General features: G+C 32.4%; 1 protein-coding gene across 2 annotated transcripts in view; it reads right to left on the bottom strand.

Moving 5' to 3' along the window:
• LOC124369325 (calmodulin-beta-like) overlaps nucleotides 1-19895 on the bottom strand; it is a 65769-nt gene extending 45874 nt beyond the window's left edge. Inside the window, exon 1 of one of the 2 annotated variants that reach the window (XM_046827281.1) lies at nucleotides 19683-19895. Coding sequence is in view for 1 of the 2 variants with exons in the window: in XM_046827277.1 (XP_046683233.1) it covers nucleotides 3023-3085 (63 nt within the window). In the remaining variant the exon portion in view is untranslated. Of the gene's footprint in view, nucleotides 1-3022; nucleotides 3230-19682 lie in introns of those variants that run through there. The other variant, XM_046827277.1, reaches the window with a different exon arrangement.
• Between the last annotated feature and the right edge of the window lie 709 nt (nucleotides 19896-20604).

Here is a 20604-nt window from a genome sequence, read left to right on the forward strand (position 1 = left end):
CTACATGCTTTAGAGTACATAATTTGAAATTATTAATAGTAGATTTTAATTAAAATTGACAATATATCTGTGCAGATGAATCTGTGACAGTGAGAAAAAAATTATTTTATTGTAGATTATCTTGAATGTATACTTTTGATTCATCAAACACCTCCCCCGAAATGAACAGTAATATTCGAGGTATTTTCACATTGAAACATCAGCACTGTTGTCTTTCAAAGTAATTTTAAGATTTATTCTCTTTCTGTCACAATGCATATGATATAATTTGTAAGCAAAATATTAGAGCAATCATGAATGTTACTATAAAATGTTATCAAGTACATAATTCTTAATGTTGGTTTAACAGTACCTTAAATTTGTTTAAACCTTTAATGGGATAATATTGACTTTAACTTAGGTTTAAATCTACCATATACTTTTTCTGTACATTTTAAAGTGTTTTCTCCCATTATACTAACATATCACGTTGATTTCCCATAAAACTCAAGTGGAGTTATAATAGATGGCATTTTACATATCCCATGTTTTTTCCGCAGTCTTATCTGACTCGTCAAAATTTATTTTTTTATTTTATGGAGACCTGTAAAACATAAATAAAACGTCATTTTGTAACGTTTTTGCCCTCTTATGATTATATAATATTACCGAGTACTTCGTGAAGATATTGATTGTACCAAAACGCAGTTTTTGCATCTGACGTTGTTGTTATAAGTGTTATACTGTATAATTTATGAAAGTTAACAACAGATCGTATTAAACTTACTTGTTCTGCAAACATGTTTTCATATGTAGTTTTGTAAAGCGTACAAAACTAGTGTCATCCGTACATTCTTGTGTACACGATACGACAACTCATCACAATCACTGTAATCAGATATCACAAAGTAATCAAATTCCACGAATATTTAATAAATTATCAATTACACAGTTATAAATCTGTAATAGGCGAGTGGAATGACTCAATGTTAACGCGTGCTGTATTAAGGCCATCCGTGTTTCTACTTCACCAAGATGCTTTGCGGACTAGTTTCCGAAAGATCCATAACTCTTATAATTGAATAAGAGTGCTGTATAGTGTGAAACCACTTTATCTTAGCAATACAACTCTATATCAATGATAGGAGAAAAAAATACAAAAACGTCGAGTAAATTTTCAAATAACAATAAAAATACCTTAAGAAATGCTTACGGATATTGTGCTAGTAATGTATGTGCAGACAATATATTTTCATAACGATGAGTGTAAGATTTTATGGTCAAAATAGCCTTTTGCATACCTTACGCGCTGCTGTCGTATTATCGAGGGTCAAGGTACAGAGACGATTCCCTGCAAACACGTTTGGCAACCGAGAAAGAATCTGAGAATCTGTGAGAAGGAAGAATAGGACTGTACTGCTCCTGGAAATCTATTCGGATGCCCAATTTTAAGGGGCGTCCGGGGGCCATATGCTGCGCCTGTTAAATTAGTCATTTTAAGGTACACATATCTCTAAAACCTTACGACGTAACCTATTTAAATTTTTTTTATTTTGTTTTGTATGTCTTTTAGAGCATTTATGGCACAGGAATTTCTAAAATAACTTTATTTAGGAATTTTAAAAAATTTTTCTAAAATTTACTTTTTTTATTCAAATATTTTGACTTTGCAACCATGTAGAATTGGTGTTAGGTTGGAAACCAAATTTCCTGTGCTGTAAATAACAACCATGAAATTGTGAACAAAACAAAACAAAAACTATACTATTACCTCGAATAGTTTGGAAGATATGGGTACCGAAGTGTAAAAAAAACAAGTTTTTCGGGAATTCCATTTATTGTAGGCTATAACCCCAACAATATATATATATATATATATATATATATATATATATATATATATATAATACTTTTATTCGTGCAAGTTAATTTTTCACGTTAAGGATGTTTGATCGCCAAACAAATGATTTTTTCGGTTTATAAGCAATATGTTGTACCTAGATTAGTTTAATTAATAAAATGTGTTAGAATAACATCCTATGCAATTCAAAAACTAAACTGAATTTTTTTTTAAGACTGAATTTTTGTTCAAATCATTACTGATGTTAAGGGGCAGCAATAGTTCCTCCTTGATAATAAATCAAAGCAGATATTAAACCCCGTTCCAGTTTCAGTGTAAATAATTCTAATAAGACTGTTTTAGATAACAATGTTATGTCAAATTAAATGTTTGAAATTAATTATTATACTACATAACTTGTACTAAGGTATTACTTATAAATGTCCAAATAATGCGCTTCATGTGTCCATTGTTCATGCACGCCGATTCCTATAGCACATTCACAAAACTTATTAAGGTACCTTAAACTCATGTATTTTAAGATTATCTAAGGTAATTTTTAACGAAATACATACCGAACAGAATTTTTACCAGTCTATAAGTTCCACAAGAACACTAATTCTTTTTTTATTTTCATATTTTGGGTTTAATGTGCACTTAAGGGATGTGTCAACAGTTGCTTTTCTGAATTAAAAAATGCAACATTGATCTACGAGGAATCAAAACACTACTACGGTTTTAAGCTTAGTTAAATACAAACCGCGTGCAAGGTAATAATTTGGTATTCCCTTAAATTTAATTATTTTAAATTACAAAAGGTTCAAATTGTCTTTGTTATAGCAACGTCAAATTTTTTTCATTTAAAGAAACTTTCACCGATTTCTTATCAAGCAATTATTAATAAAACCCTAACGTACTATAAGGTATTCTAGTTGTTTCATTCTCAATAACAAGTAATGACCCCGAAAATATTATTAATTTGCTAAAGGATAAATTGACATTTGGGAGATTAAACAACTCCGCCCATCAAATTCGAATTCGAAAACAAGGATTCCATAGCGAATAAATGCAAATCAAAGCGAATATATACAGACACATATATAAAATTTCTGTGGATTTATAAATATATTTCTAATAGACTACTGAAGATAAATTTAATAATTAATATATTTAATTAATTTTAAAATTAAATTAAAAACTTACTCTATGGCCAATGGTAACCCACATAACCCTTCTCCACGACAAGCAAAGCCCCAGTTTAACCATGGTTGTGGGAGTTACAGTGACTTGTATCTTATCTGAGACGAGGAGATAGACCGCGTACTGTGACACACTGCCGGTGCAAGATCGAATGAGGCAAGACCGTCACTCCGGTGTCTCAGCAGTGAATCCCATCGCATGCACTATCATCGAGTATGGGTTACTTTACTGTTTTCCTCTTACTCATATGTGACTGGTGACGTAACTCTTTAAACTTCTGGGAAACCCAGGTGCTGACTCCTTACCTCCCTCAATCTTAGATAGGCCATTTCAAGGTTTATCGTGAAATTAGCTCCTAATCATGACATATTAGCTTCCACTTCCTTCTTTAGATTCACAATTCCCTCAGTATATTAAAAGGCGCAATTACATTTACCAAGAACATAAATAGCCATAGAGCCATTTAATAGCCGTAAACAATCGATTTATTTTTTGTTTGCGTTATCCAAAATCCAAAATATTGTCTCTGAAGTGATTGTGCAAATTGAATGAGTCGCTTTTTCTTTTAAAGACCATGACAACCTATAACAACCGGCAATAACTAATTTTGAGTTTTGATTGCTGTAGCTTCCTAGTACAAGCACATAACTCGCAGAACTGTAATGAGCAAAATTATTGAAAATATTATATACTTCATCGCAATTTATATTTTAGTTGTTGACGCAGTAATGATTGTTATTTTTATTCGCATTATGGTATAGTAACGTTTGTATAGGAATTTTTAACTTGTTTAAAAGAAAGTAAATGTGTTTTATTAAATTATGTTTTATTAAGTCCTGTTCGTAAGGTGTAAAGTCAAGATGACCGCCAGTACAGCTGGTTCTTAAGATATAGTCATGAGTTTGTTCATTGGTCCTGCAGACCATTGGTCAGTTACAAATTATTAGCATGGAACAACGTATATTTGTTACCTAAATACTTACGTCTTTACTAATAACTGCGAGAAAAATTGATTAGAATGTTTTAGAATTTGCGAAATGTAAATAACTTGACCATAGAATAATGATTTTACATAAGTACACATGTTAAACCATTACCCAATGAGCACAAAATGATTATCTCCACCAGAAAATCAGTCACAAATCCATAAAAAACACAAAATTTCAAGATCAAATCTCTGACAAATTTGGATAACAACACATAGATAATAACACATTTTTATGACTTAATTGAAATCGATCAATATTTTTTACATTATCGTTCTAGAGAAAAAAAACATCTTTCAAAATATTTAAAAAGGTAAGGTTTTGACAACTTATCACCACACTTACTTTGTGTTCTATTAATTGTTTTTATAGGACTATGTTGGTAAGTAAAAATGTATTACCAACAAAAAATACATGAAATGAGGATTTCTCTAGTTGGCGATACTTTTAATTCCTTATGTGGAAGTGTTTTCGTTTACCTGATATGGAATTACTTTGGCACGTTCCAAAAGTGCCACTGAGTTTAAATAATGAAATATTTTCAAACATGTTCGAAAATTTGTTTTTCTGCTTTAAATTTGAAATCAGGTTCAAATCGGCCAATCAATCTGTTGGTCTCCAATCCTCGTATTGACTTCTAGTAATTTTACTACAATTTTACTAGTATTTACTAGTACATATATCACTTTACAAAACTCTTCAAACTGTTCATTGTCACTGAACTAAGCGTGGAACCTTGGGAAAAGGTGATTAAATGACAGTCGATATGTATTTACCTTGTTAAGTAAGCAACATTATTCAGCCCAAGCAAGATCGGTTCACTGTGAGGCAAAATAGAGTTGTGTTAATAGAACATGGATAATCGGACCACAATAATAACAATATCTTTTAAATCTTAATGTTGAAGTATTCTGAGTCCTTCTTTATCGTTCTTTAAGCCAAGTTCTTAATAAATAAATCTTTCTTAGCAAGATAGCGCACCCACACACTTAAATATGAATCATGACAATCAGTGACTGGTTGTGAAGTTACATGAATAGTCTTGTGAGATCTAGTGAGTAATCTTTCAGTACAGCCAACCAAACTCCTGACGTTACGAACAATGTAGGCGGTGAATGAATAAATGAATAATGAACAGTAATATAAACCGGTATCGCGGACTTTTCAATGGAGTTATGAAGAAGCCGTTATAAAAATAAAGCCCTAACTTTTAATACCTCTCCTTAAAATCCAATCGCGAATGAAATTAGGTGAAATAAAGCGAGTATTGTTTTAGTTTTGCTTTTAAATTTACCTCTGCATCAAGCTCATCACCTTTTTGAAGTTCATAAATTTCATATGCAAAGTATATGATCTTCGTTTTTCAACATTCAGCAAAAATAAATTACTATATACTATTCAGAATGTGGAATGGTTTTGTAAAATTGACATTTCCTAGAGAAAAACGTGACAATATACAAAAACTAATCTATTCTTAAAAAAACATTAAACAATACATGCTACAAAACATCGAAATAAAGAACCATTTATTTCATATAATACTAGATATGTAACATTAATAGCAGCTACTATATATAATATTAAGTAATACATTAGCTTCTGCTATTAGGTATTTACTGAAACGTACTCCTCCCTCCACATAAGCGTAGCTTTTGCGTGGAAAGAGTCACTATTAATTTATTGCAATATAATTATTACGTGGATCTATGAGTCTGGTTCAAGATTTAAAGAGGAAGAGGAATAAAATTGTAAGACCAATGAATTAAGAAATTAATATTGAGGAGAACATATTAAAGGAGAACATATTAGCTACAAGCTGAGGATGTCCAGAAATCGGTTCATAACATATGAGGTAATTTGTTAACATTATTTATCCTACCAAGTTTGCTTGTAAAAAATTGATTTTGGGGATAATGAAGTTGTTATTTATTAATACTATTTTTTGGAAATTTTAATATAGTTAATTTTTGTGTCTGAATTTTAATTGCTTAACTAATTGTTGTACGTTGTAGATACGATTTGGCTTAATTGCCTTGGCTATATAATTTTAAATAAATGAGTAAATAGATTTTCTTTCTCTAATGTCACACATTCTCATATCATGCACTCAGGCTCACTTAAAATGTTTACAAACAAACACGCACACGCGCGCGCGCGCGAGCGCACACACACACACACACACACACACACACACACAGAGACAGACACACAGACACACACACAGTCCTGTTGCATTAGGACTGCCAGCATCAATCAGTAATGAGCAATATATAGATAGATTAAGATGTTCCCGCGCGCACCTTGCATGGTGCATTGGGAAAATACATTGTGAAATTATAGAATTTTTTGAATAAAGATGGTTGTGAACTGTGAACTGTGAACACACACACACACCCGTTTGGCTCGTACCCACAAACGCGCACACAATCCGGACACCACGCCGTGTATCAGCTACCCGTGCTATACTACGGGTTTACCAACATCTCTGTATGCTTGTACTTAACAGCCAGATATTTACCGTAATTTAGAAATTAGTCAGTGTGTACTCTTCAAATTTATGAAGTGGCTCTGGTATATTTGGTATAAGTAGTACGCAATTAAGAAGGGATTAATAGTAGAATAGATTTTATAAAATCTTTAAGAACGAATCCCCACGTTAACTGCACTCGTCGTGTGATGCCGGTATGTCTATTGATCGAAAAGTTCCTCTGGATGTTTAAAAATATAGGTCAGCAGGTTTCTAACATACAATTGCCTAATGTAAAAAACTTTAATTTATTAAACACTGCATCTGATGAGTACAATCAACTCTTTAATGATACAATGGTAACCTTAATGATAGCCTTTTTTTTCAGTCAAACGTTTGCAAAATATACGTTAATCTCCTTCAGTGTCGGATCATCTTTAGCCGTCCAATGTCAGTTTGCAATAAATTGTTCAAGTGGAAAAGCCTTTTTGCTTGCTTCTCTGCTAGTCCGTTAATTATTTCCCATCAGGATTTTGGGTTTCATTTTGATTAATTTATTTTATTTTTACGGTACTGTATTTTTACAGTTTATTATTACCCTGTTAAGTGCGTGTCTATTCTTCCATAAAAATTCTTTAATATACACAAGATACTATTTTTAGAGGTTTCTTGAGCTTATTCATCTTCTTTATCGATCGTACAAGGCCAACTATAATCCACGTCTTCATGAGAGGAGACAGCTCTGAAATTTTTTTACTTTTTTCCGCTAGAGTTGATATAGTGATAATTTCAGACCCACAGCGTTAGTGTCATTTGTCCAGTCACAGTTCATAATATAATTACTTAGAAGGATTTTGTCGATGTATGTCGAAGGAAGATTAGATTTTTTAATGGACTTATTTGGAAATCAAGTTCAACATAAACTCTGTGATGAACAGTTACATTTGTTTCAATAAACTCTGTTTTACTTTGGACAAAAATGTGATCAATACGACTGTTACTAATTTCGACTACTCTTGTAGCTCAGCAATACCGCACATAAATAGCTTCATACAAGAAATGTAAGTACAGTTCTGTTTTGCATGGTGTTACAGTTATTCGGCATTGGTGTCAGCTATAATTGTATAAGTTTTGTATTTAGTCACGTTATTGTAATGTCGTCTCAGTGCTGCTGTAAATCTGACAGTAGGATGTAATGTTTGTTCAAATAACTGAAGTCTAATTTACGTTCGTTTATCCCCCAGCTCCACATCTGTTCCACCAACACACACTCTCTCACAGACATAAGTTTTTGTTATAGCTTGTAATTTTTATATAAAATACCAGACTGATGATCTCCAAGTTAAAAACATTTAGCAGAAATTGGAAAGATATCTACTTGAAAGCTTTCTTTCCATTCTGCTCGACTTCTGTTCCATTCTTAGGCTTAATTTACGAATAACAGTTTAATTTAATAAAACGTGTTACAATAATTTAAAATAATTTTTATGAAACAGAATTACCGAATTTAGAACCAAAACCACGATCCCTCTCCTCACCGTTCCTATAACAAATTATAATTCTTTCAAGATTAGGCGTTGCCGCTGTACGAATGCTCGCTTGCCATCTCATACAAGCAATCAACGCGATAACCCCTAGTTAGAGGTTTGGCTGCGATACAAACATGATGTACTTAATACTAACATAAAAACAAACCAAGTCTGAACATTAAACAAGAACAGGATCCCAAATAGGAACAGTGAACAAAGTACAAGGTATTATTTAGGTTACTCTGAATCAAGAAACAACCTATATTTTTGATGTTATATAAACACCAATTTGAATAAGGCAAGATATGAATTATATTTAAATTATCTTAGGTTCTTAAGCATAACCAGTCGTAAATATATCAAGGCCAGATACATCGTGACAGCAATTACAAAACTCAGCCTTATATAGTTATGTTATTATGGAACTAAATCAACTAATTTCTGCATGACGTATAAAATCAATATATGCATAATAACTATTAGCATTTAAAGTAGTGAAATATTGATGTACCTATAATACAGTTTCACCATAAAACTGTGTACTATGATAGTAAAAAGTATTCATATTTGTATGCGTATACAATAAGACCACAATTTTAGTTTCTGCTAATATGGACAATCTTAACGTTTAAACATATTTATAATAATTTCAAAAGACAAACAAATATTGTTATTATGTATGGCCAATGGTTAAAAATGTATTCATGGCCAATAGTTTCCTTTTAAATTCCACAAGAGTCTCAAATAAGACACCACCAATATATCCAGATAATAAAACTATAATTTATTGCAGGTATGGCCCATTAGGTCATATGTTAAAAAAGACGTTTATAAACTCTATTTAACTAATTAACTGACTGTAAATATCACGTTTCAGAGCCTTCTCGTTAGTTTAAAATTAATCTTTAAATAAATCTTGAGTCGCAGTGTACTGAGAAAGACGTTTTACAAATTGAGTCCCTCACATAAAAAACAAAAAGTACAGTACTTAACAACCCAAAATACTAATAATAGCATATTAATACGAATTGCTACACTACAAGAGAGCTTTATGATTGTTTAATATGTGACAAAAACCTCCTATAGACTAAAACACAATATACATAGCAGATAGAGGTGTTTAGATTTTTCTACTTTAACCAACACTTAAAATTTATTTCAAATGAAAAGTAACGTAAGTGCCCTAATTGTAAGTAAGTTGATTACACACATTTATTACTATTACTCAGATGTAAATAAACATTTAATTCCTGTAGTAAGCTACTCTAAAAAGACATAGAATTAATGTCAATATGTTTTATTAAAACATACTCTTTAGAATACATTCTCAATTAAACCAAAGTTGTATTAATAATTACCAGCTTTTAGGCTTAACCATACAATACAAAATAAAACTTTCCCTGAGTTTATATAATCTAAGATGTTGTGGGTTTTAATTTTACTGTAATTGCCAAAAACATTAAATGTTATAAATTCAATAGGTTTTAGTTAGTTCATTAAAATATAAATAAACACTATTCAATTATTTTGTCTTTGAATGAAGGTTTTGTTTCTTTGCGGTAAAACGTAAATAACGTGTATTGATATGTAAATTCTCACGCCCTTTAACTCTATACACGTAGGGTTAATATAAACCTCGTTGGTCTAGTATAAACTAGGGAATTGTGCGGAGACAAATACAGTATCGATGCACCTAGAGGAAAACTGAAACTCGGTGAACTTTCCTCGTAATTATCAGATTTTATAAAACTTTCGCGGACGTACACTAATTTGGCTGACACACTATTTATTAGTTTGTTTATGCAACAAAGAGTTTTATTTAATATCCGTATGTTATAAGCCAATAGTTTACAAACCATTTGTAAAACTTTGAGAAAGGTTACATGTTTGCAAACAGTGTGTGCAAACATGTAGGGATGCGGTGTGGGATGATCATGAGGAAACTACAAACAGGAAGTTGAGGGATCTGATGACGCCATAAAGCAGGCTAATCTTAGTTTTATGAACGATGCAGCTAATGGCGTTGGATTCCCCTTGTTTGAAATATTCGGTACACTTGGCCATTAACACTATGACCTTAGAGCTGACATTTGGTGGTAATAAATACATTGCAAGGGAAATCCGTACATTTGATATACACCGTGGAAAATTTTGAATACGGAATAATAAGAGTTTGCTTACAAAGTGATGAAAACATGATAGTTTTTTTAATTCTTAATATTCGATCAAGCTAGGTTTAAGCCGTGGAGGCTATTTTGAATGATTTTTTTTTAATGGCTAATAACACGAACTGAAACATGCCAAGAATTTTGAATGCTTTAAAGTTTTGGTTTCTTACTTTCACAAAGAGAAATCGTGAATTTTTGTAATTATGTAGTCTAACTTGCAAAAATGAAATTCTGAACACCAGTGGTAACATTTAAAAATTAAACTCAATAACTTCTAGATCTATTAAGTATGCAGACTTTTCGCATCGCTTTTCCAGTTTAGTGGTAAATATATTTAAATGTTAGCTAGAATATCTTTCATCATAGTCCCAGCTTCATTTTGTTATTTTACCAAGGATTAACGTACATAATGAATGAAAATGTAAAAGAATTATTTTCTTACAGTTTAGCATAGTATTAAAAAACAATTGTTCTGTAAGGCTCGTTTGTAACTTTTAATATACATTAGAATGTTATAACTTACACAAATTTATCAGCGTTAAAATGCCTGTTGATATATTTTTTTTGTTATAACACATTATTGGGTAACTTTTATTTAAAGCCTTCTCTAGTCAACTAATATTCACGTTCATTACTACCTACCATTAAACGTTTCCTGCATTAACGTCAGCCATTCAATCCAACACAGCCAAGGATAGTACAAGCATATAATTTAAATTTCATCTCTGGTTTGAAAGCAAATGGTTGTTGTACTTTTGGAATATACCTTAGAAGTTTATGATAGTTGAATTAAAACATATAAGGCAATTTATTTCGGTTAATAAACTCTAATGGAAATTTATTTCGTAATCTCTAATGTTTAGGCGAGAACTAATCCTTGTCTATTGAAATGAAATAACATGTAAGAAAACTTTATTAAAGGGGCGGATATATTCCACTCAAACTCATATCAATACTTATAAACAACTAACATTTATATCATATTTATTTCTATTTGTTATTATATTATATTTTTTGCCTTAAATAATAAAAATGTGTCTTCTTTTCATGAGCCATGGATGCAATTGGTTCTATACCACATATTTATAAAGACATCGTTCTTTAAATTTGGAGCAGTTCATTAAGGTATCACATTCGATTTTTGGTAGGTAAAATATATTTTTATTCTTAATATATAGCCCTATACGAAAAAAACTGTTGAACACAGAAACCCCAGAATATCACTCAACGAGGAATTTCAAGCATTTAAAGTGGAAAAGTTAGTCATTTTTTCACACTGATGAAATTCAAATAATTTTTACGTATAATTATAGCTTAGGGGGTGGCAGAAGTTTTATCTATGAAAAGTAAATTGTATTTCTAATCAAATACAATTTAATAATGATTTTATTTAAAAAAATGTGTACGAATGTCACCCCTTTATTCATAATTTGCCTTTATTCTGTAAACATTTTTATTGTCTTTATCTTTAATATATTTTTTGGGCCTAATTATAAGATAACCTTAAATTTTACTTCAAATACCTACAACTCCTCGTGAAATGATCACAATATTTTTATCTATTTTCCTGTCTTTAGAAATGGAATATTTAAAGGGCTGTTGCTATAATATTCTTCTAGTCATCCTACTACAACCTATTGCACCAACTTAAAGGAAAATGATTTGTTAACCTCACTAACAGCTTATAATTGAAATTGAATAATTTTTGATAGTAATAGACTTGGATATTTTTGGAATTCATATCTGGAGATAAGCCATTACAATTTTACAACCAGTTTTAGAAACGTTAAAATGGCTTTATTGAGATGGTAAGCTTTGGTAGCTCATTCTACACGTCAAATATTGAAATTGCTTTGGACATAGTAAACAATTTAAAACTTGTTTATATACCTTCCATTATGTCGTAAAACTCTTGTTAGAATGATTGTTCATTTTAAATATTAATAAATATTGTAATAATAATAACATTCTTTATTGCATGAAACAATTACGTAACTATATAAAATACATGACTACTTCATATAAATGGTGTTCGTCAAGGCAAATACATACAATGCAATACAATTCTTGTATGTATCAGAACTAGGGGTTTCGTGGTTGTAGTTAATTACAAACAATTTCATCCCAGCGACCGATCATGAACTCATCAGTCGAGTAAAATACCTTTTGACATAAGAAAATGTTTTGTGAAATAATTTGATACATCCCGAAAATTTAAATTCCTTGTGTTAATCATTAATACTTTGGACTTTTTAAAGTTTATTGTTGAGATCTTTCAATGAGTAAGTAACGTACCATTAAGTAAGTGGAACCATTAAAACAAGTTTAGTACATTTTATTGAATTTTCATTCCGGGAGGCTTAAAAATGCAGAACCTCGTTTCCCAACAGTTTAGCCAGTTGACAAATGCCATGGAAATAAACTGGCTTTACAATTATAAAATTTGGATTTTGAATTTCTAGTTTGTCACGTGAAGCCGGCGCAAAGTGGACAGAGATAACGGTATACGAGTATACTCGTAGTGTCCTAAGTGTTCGTAGTCATCCTGTATATGGCAGTAATCGTCGTAGTGGTCACTCGTGTAAGTGGTAAGATAAAACCTCCAAGTAAGCGGATAATAAACAAGAGGTCTGACAGTAAATTAAATTCATTCTTCATGACAGATGCCAGTGTACCGTCATATCCGGAGCACACCCTCAAAGCAATTTATAAACGTGTCATAAAACATCATGTCTCGTTTCCCGTAACATTATGTCTCGTGAAGTTATAGTCCAGTGTAAAAGTAGAATTATCAATGAGAGATGTCACAATACAGTCGGTGGCAAATTTATATTCCTTGGGTCCCTAGGTCCGAAAAAAAAATTCGGCTCGCTCCTAAAAAACTTATTTCTGAGTTAGCGAAAATTCTTCTACAAAAAAGGAGACAAAAATAGTAAATTCGTAATTATAAATAAATGCATTTTCATCACCTTGGAACCATTAAAATGTATTAATTTTTAGACAACCAAACTACGAGAAAATTATTACGTCAACAGTATAAATCACCACACATGAACTTTTCTTACTTACTTCGATGACGATTTTCCAACAGTCAAAGTTCATGTCCGAGAAAATTTCTACAAGTATCTTGAAACTAGTTAAACATTTAAACATTATAATTTACCTTAATTTCATAGTTTGCCCCCTCTGGGCCTGCGGCACGTAGGCCAGGCTTCATTTTTTTGTCATTGGTTCAAACGAGTCGTTACATTCCTGTATTCTGCAACTGAGTCCACTGTTGTGGGTCCGAACAGGAAACCTTTGTTTTGGCTTTCCCTGCTAAATCATACTCTAGCGTTTAAAATAACACGGGATTTACCCTGTAATCATTGAAATTAATTAGTAGAATTATCTTTGAACATTCTTTGTGAAATTTGTCTTTATGTCAAATATTTATTTCATGCCGGTTTAACTTAGTAAATTTGAATTTGATTTGTGTCTCCGCTCAAGCGAATTAAATTGCTGTTGACCATGGATTAATTATTTACATATCATACTGTGTTTGTAGATATTTATTTAGTGATTTTAATGAGAGTAGTTCTGTATATTTCCTATCTGTTATATTTGGCTTTGGGAAGTTTTTTATACTACAACATTATGATACTAGTATTATTTATTGCTATGTGAATTTGAGTCTTATTTAGAATTGAAACAGGCCATGCGTTATATTTATTATCAAGGTGTTTATGACCACACAGTTTATTTGAACAAAATATGTAACTGTATAATTTGAAACTGGTTCCTTGTCAGGAAATGCAAATTAGTCTGGCAGTACGTTGGCAATACTAATGTAGTATGTAGCACTGTGTGAGTAGTGAGTTGACTAGTAATAGTAAGGCCGGTACTGTACCCAGCAGGGATCACTTCTGGCTGGTTTATACCTTCTAGTTGAACCCACCACTGGGCACAGCAAAAACCGATTTGTCATTTAAATCTGGGCAACCTTATGGATGTCCAGGAGCGGCACATCACTAAAAGCAAATGTCGAGATTCTGGGGTCCATGGGCAATTCGATAGGTCTAGTCTACTGTGGGAGATGACTGTTGGAGTTATTAGGGTTTGTTCCCTAACCTCAGAGGTTCTTGCTAGCCTTAACAAGGGTGTGCCACCCCCTGCCTACTTTGACTGGAGATGCTGGTTCAGAGCTGGCCTCCGCTTCTTCCCGGTAGACATGACTTTGAAATGTAGTGCCCTAATTCTTCCTCATAGATCTCGATAGGAGGCGACCCCTACTCTCTAACCTTATAGTACGGGAGCTAGCAACGTTTCTAAAACAAGAATTTCAGGTCAGCTGAAATTTTGATATGCTCTTTCGGTTGGAGTCCGGGCTATCTGGCTGGCGGTAGTGGTTGCGTTTATTAATGCGCATCTTACCTGCACAGGTAAAAATCCTGGAGTTTAAAAGAATTTTTTTATGCGTGATTAAAAATTTTTTCCCTTTAGATAGATCTACCAGACATTAATTTTTTATTACCAGACATTTTTACTGTTGTTACTTATGTGCCATACGCGAAATTTTATTTTTATTAAATAAGAAATTCAAAGTATTTTTGAATGTCTGTAATGTTTATATTATGTTATTTAGGCTAAACATAAAATAATCTAAAATTAATTTGCCAGACGTTAATTCGATTGTTAAATATTAAATATAAATAAAAAATTAATGAACAGTATTGCGGTATAATACTTGTGGTTGGAGAGAGATAGTTTGGAGTGCAAGAGAGACAGAAAGCGACGGCAGCGCTTCGGCAAATGGACAACATGGCGTCAGTCTAAAGTCACATGTTTGTGTTGTGTTTGTGTTATTTGTGATGTTTATTTATTAATTTCGCTACAATCGCCAGTGGTAAAACGAAATGTGTTTCTGTAAAGGACATAAACATAAAATCATTCTTTTCGTGATTGATAAACTGAAGAAGTGCCAGGAAGTTTTGAATATACGTTTAAAATGTAAATTAAAGTACAGTAACAGTGACATTGAACTGCCTACTGAAATAAATGAGACAGGTGGTTGGAGAGAGACAGTTTGAAGTGCAAGAGAGACAGAAAGCGACGGCAGCGCTTCGGCTAGTGTACAACACAATATTTTTAGAATGAGACAGAAAATAATTGCAAACATACATTACTTACGCTTGTTTTTGTAAATACAACTTAGGATGAAAAAAGTTTAACATAAAAATTAAAATAATATTAGAATAAGTATAAATTGAAAAGAAAGTAATTAAAAACATATCATAACTGGTTCAAAAATTACATTTATTATTCAAAAGCGTTTATCACACGTAAATTACAAATATTTAATGTAAAGTTTTTGTTTGTAAATTTCAAATATTTAAAATATTCTGTTATACACTAGCCGAAGCGCTGCCGTCGCTTTCTGTCTCTCTTGCACTTCAAACTGTCTCTCTCCAACCACCTGTCTCATTTATTTCAGTAGGCAGTTCAATGTCACTGTACTTTAATTTATATTTTAAACGTACATACAAAACTTCCTGGCACTTCTTCAGTTTATCAATCAGGTTCTTACAGGACTAAGTACAATTTATAACCTTCTTGTCCTAAGAGAACAAAAAAAGGTCGGTACTGTATAATGTCTTTGTTTGCGTTGTTAACAATTTTTGGTAATCTTATATAGTTTGTATACAGAGCAAACAGTAGTGGACCAAGTACAGAACCTTGCGGCACACCACCCGATACAAATTCTTAAAATTCTCATTAGTACTCTAGGGAAGTTATAGCATGACCGGTGGGATGCGCGTGAGGAGTGGAGGAGTTGAGCGCGTGGGGGCACAATCTAAAGTAGGGGAGGGAATACGGTGCTACTAACCCTACTGAGAGTTTTCGGCTCCCGGCTCATAGTGGTGGCGGGAGCCGAATATTGTAGTGTTTACCAACATTTCTAGACTCTTATGTTCTTACCACGGTGGTCTTTTATGATGAGCAATTTAGTATAGGAAACCTTGAGAATATTTGAACATTTCTAGACTCTTTTGAAGTTACGGTGACGGACTTTTATGATGGGGAATTCAATACAGGAAATCTTGGAAATATTGGGACCGGATGTACGTGATCTTAACAATGACTATGTTCTGCCGAAATTGTGTTCATAGCTCACCCTTCTTAATGAGCTCGCAGTAGAGATACCTGGTGGTAAGAAAGGGTTCTCATAAATTGGGAAAGGGTAGGAATTTATATTATTCTTGATCTCCAACGACGACAACAGTTCAGAATTGTAATTGTTACGCTTTGTTAGCCATTAAAATTCAATTTATCATATACTAACCGTGTAAGCTTCAGGATTTACGATAGTAGATACAATTATACACTACAAAATTTTCAACTGACATAGCCTAGCTGCTAAATTAAAAAATAATATAAACCTGGTTAAACTAATTTGTCAATATACACAGTAGAATAAGAAAGAAAAACAGTTTTATCTACCAACTTTTATCAAGTTAATTTAATGATGTATACTTTGAATAACAATAACGCCAACGATACACACGCAATAGTTAACATAATAAAACCCCGTTGTCAATGAAAATTATTTATTGTTCTTCGAACTATACCCAAATCAAAATTTTCCAGATTACTTTTAGTATGTTTGCGTTTTCTTACTTTGTTGGGCGTACTAAAAGAATTGCCAATTGGACTTATTTTTTTCCTCCTTCAAAATTCGTCTCAGCGTACTTTCAGAAATTCCAGTTGCCTCTACGACACGCTGTTGAACTTTCTTCAAATTTATAAGTGTGTTGGTTTCTGCTTCCCGTTTCATAAAATGGGAAGCACTTCTCTTGCTTGGCCGTGTATAACCTTTCTACCTCCAATTTTACTTTTTACATTATGATCCATCTCAAACTCTTTACAACGTAATGAGCACAACGCAATTAATTCACAAATTGTATTACAACTCGTGAATTGGCACAAGCGAATGTTCTTTGGGCGGCACGTATAGAAGACTGGAGACCGAAGTTCACAAGGCTAAATACGGCAACACACTGAGCCGCTCCACCCCCCACCACTTTAGTTCCGTCTTTGCCTACGGCGCATCTCGAAGTCACCGGTCATGCTATAAATTCTCTACTATACGAACACACTAAAGTCGCACACTTATATATGATCCCACCCAAGCTATTACATCTCAGTAAACCCTACTATATTAAATTTCGCACTGAGCAGATTATGAGCGAAATGGTCAAATGTCTTAGAAAAATCAAACAGAACCAATATAGTGTACTGAAATCAAATTTAGAGTTTTGTACCCGAATACTCCAGGATGCGATAGCACAGTAAGCTAGGGTACACACAATAATTATTTGGGAGATCTAACAGATAAACAACCTTCTAGTTGTTTAAAAACATGCACAAGACCAAAGTTATACTTTAAGTCAATGTTTCATTGTAACGCAATACTATTCTATTGTTTCATGTGGAAAAGTTGAAAATATTTTTCTTTAGACAACCACTAAATAGCTTTTTCTCTCATGAATATGCTATTAATTATCTGTCGCTAGGCGGATTTTAAAATCATCTGGCAGACATAAGTTTTCTTAATAAACCGTCTGGAGGAAGGTGGACTGAAGTTAAAATCAACATTCATATTAAATCAACCCTTCCCACCTTGGCCACGTTGTGAGTAGACGCAAGGTGTTATTTTTCCTTGCGTCGTGCGAGATTATTCATATAAAAGCAATATTTTCACTTTTAGCCAACTACGGCGGACAGGGAATAAATCATATATTAATCAAGTCAAATTATGTAATCGTAACACGGGTGACTACGATGGAATACTGCCAAGTTGTGTTGTTATAGAAGGCATCATACCTCAATTTTTATGACTAATGGGATGGTTGAAGAGATTCTAGTTGTATTGAAAAATAACGATTCTTACCATACAGAGTAGATAGCTCTTAAAATTGACGGAGGAAGGGGAAATGTACGAGTATTATGGATGGGAAGTAACCCTAGTTGCTATAGGTATTGTCGCTTTCGTTGAGCCTTTAAGATACAAGCAACTATCGAGTTTTGCTTTGTTGTAAAGGAAGAACAATAGTTTATATTATTTTAGTTTTTAAAACAATTGTAAAATTATCTCAACATTATAAAAATTATTTACCGACATTACAGTAAATGCCATTAATGGAATAAACGTATTGTAAAGGTATAGTCGACCAATGCATGCGGGGAGAGGTAATATGCATTAATAAAAATATGGCCTTCATTTGTAAAAACTTCCGACTCTCCTCATAATCCCAAAATATTTTTATTTGATGATAACACTACTCTACTCTTTAAATTTCGTGACCAATGTTTATCTAAGCACAATTTGATAACTATTCTTGTAGTTTCTATCAAATAAATTATTGGTGAACACGTCTAAATCTGAAACCATAGCCATGTCGTCTAACCGTCTTCTTGACCTTTGCATTTTAAATAGAATAATGAGTCCAAGCTCTTCTTTTGTAGTGACATTTTTGTGAATTAAGATATTAATAACATGAAATAGAATATTTTCATGGAAAAACTTAACTCATCCATTTACTTCATATAATGTCTAATTTTCTGTATGTTCTCGAGAAACTCTATTGCTTGTATACTTCGGAGACATCCAGTTCGCCCTGAACAAGGAGATAATTTTTCGGTGATTTTCATCTCAGGATGATTTCTAGAATCCTTGTTATCAAAAAATAAACCGTTAAAAACTATCTGGGGGCTGGAAAAGTCGTAGAGAGCATTTTCGTACGGATGGCATTTTAAGATAACTTTCCCTTTTGATTTATCATATTGTATTTACGAGTATATTCATAAAAGAAACAATTAATTTTAAAACGTTTACCCATGAATTTTATACGATATTTATATCTCTCTCTGATTTCAAACTTCAAATTTTTTTATCAAGAACTCAAGTTGTACAACAATATTCCATCCGAAGTAAAACAGGTTGTTAATAATTCAATTTTTAAGAAAAGGTGAGGAACTAATTGTCTGAAGGAGCTTTCTACAGCTTCAAGGAATTACATTAACTTGATATTTTTTGACAAGTTATGGCTGTAGTTAGCTAAGGTTATATTATTTTTTTGTCGTTACATCAAAGTCTATATCATATACAAATCTCTGTTGTAGTGTTAAAAATATCGTCTTATTTGACTAGATTAAAAAACTATGTAATGTTCTATAGTGAAATAAATGTTTTTAATTTGGCTTTGAGTAATTTCATATAATCAATTATAGAATAAAAGATCCAATTCCCTTGCAATATTATGGACGATCTTCACGAATTTCATGTCATTATTCATTTTAAGGAAATCTTTTAGATATTTTGAAACGTATACTAAGAATTATTTTATTGATATTAACACACACTAAAATAAATGCGGCAAGCCAAATAAAAGTTTAAATTGGCTATTTAGAGTAGCGCCACGATCAAATGTTTGAGGAGACAGACTTCCAACTAACATCGAGAGCTGCACTTACCTTTTTAGGAAACAACACTGAATTTCAAAATAAATGCCAGAGCGCTATTTTATAATTAGCTTTGCTTCTAAAGTACTTGAACACTAATCCTACACCCGACTGTGAACTCTATTCAGCACAGATGTGACAGAAATGTGTCACACACCGCAATATGTATGCACTTATCACACGAAATCGTTTCAGATTGTGTTTTCTGGATAACTATTAAAACAGTAGTCTTACTGAATGTAAAATATACGCATAATCACAGATATTATAAGAGTACCACAATTTCCCGACAATCATTACAGTAAGGATGTGGGGTGTGGCAAAGATATCCCGACCATAATAGCCTGTCACTCAGTCATAATAAATAAAAACATTAAACGAAATAAAATACAGATATAATAATTGTGGTCGTGATGTTATTCACGGATCCGCAATGTGGTTTCCTGCCGTAACACTGCCCCAATTTTGTTTCTCTCAGAACTTAATCTCTGATATGTGTACACATATTGTCTAGTAATTCCAAAACTTGATTTCATTAGTGATCACATGTTAATATTTTTTTAAATATAAATTTAGTTACTACACTCCATAACATGCCCCGGCCTTACCACACCCGGATATCCTCGACAAACAGAAACCTCCCCACATTGATTTGGATCAGATGCGTCGAAGCATCAAACCGACAAAACAACTTTACAAACACGAATTTGTTTAGTAGCGGTAGTACCTAAATGTATTTCAATATTATTCTTTGTATAGAACACTGTGCGGATAGCTTATCAATGTCCACTCTAATACATGCATTTATTTTATCAATCGTCATGGCTATGAAAATTAGGCTATAAAAAGACCAATCCAGAAGAAGAAATCTAATACCCATACTTTACCAGATCTCGTAGTCCATCAAAAATGTATCTTAGTTCATCCTTTATTG

Source organism: Homalodisca vitripennis, chromosome X (genome assembly GCF_021130785.1).
Source record: "Homalodisca vitripennis isolate AUS2020 chromosome X, UT_GWSS_2.1, whole genome shotgun sequence".
Taxonomy (NCBI): Eukaryota; Metazoa; Arthropoda; class Insecta; order Hemiptera; family Cicadellidae; genus Homalodisca; species Homalodisca vitripennis.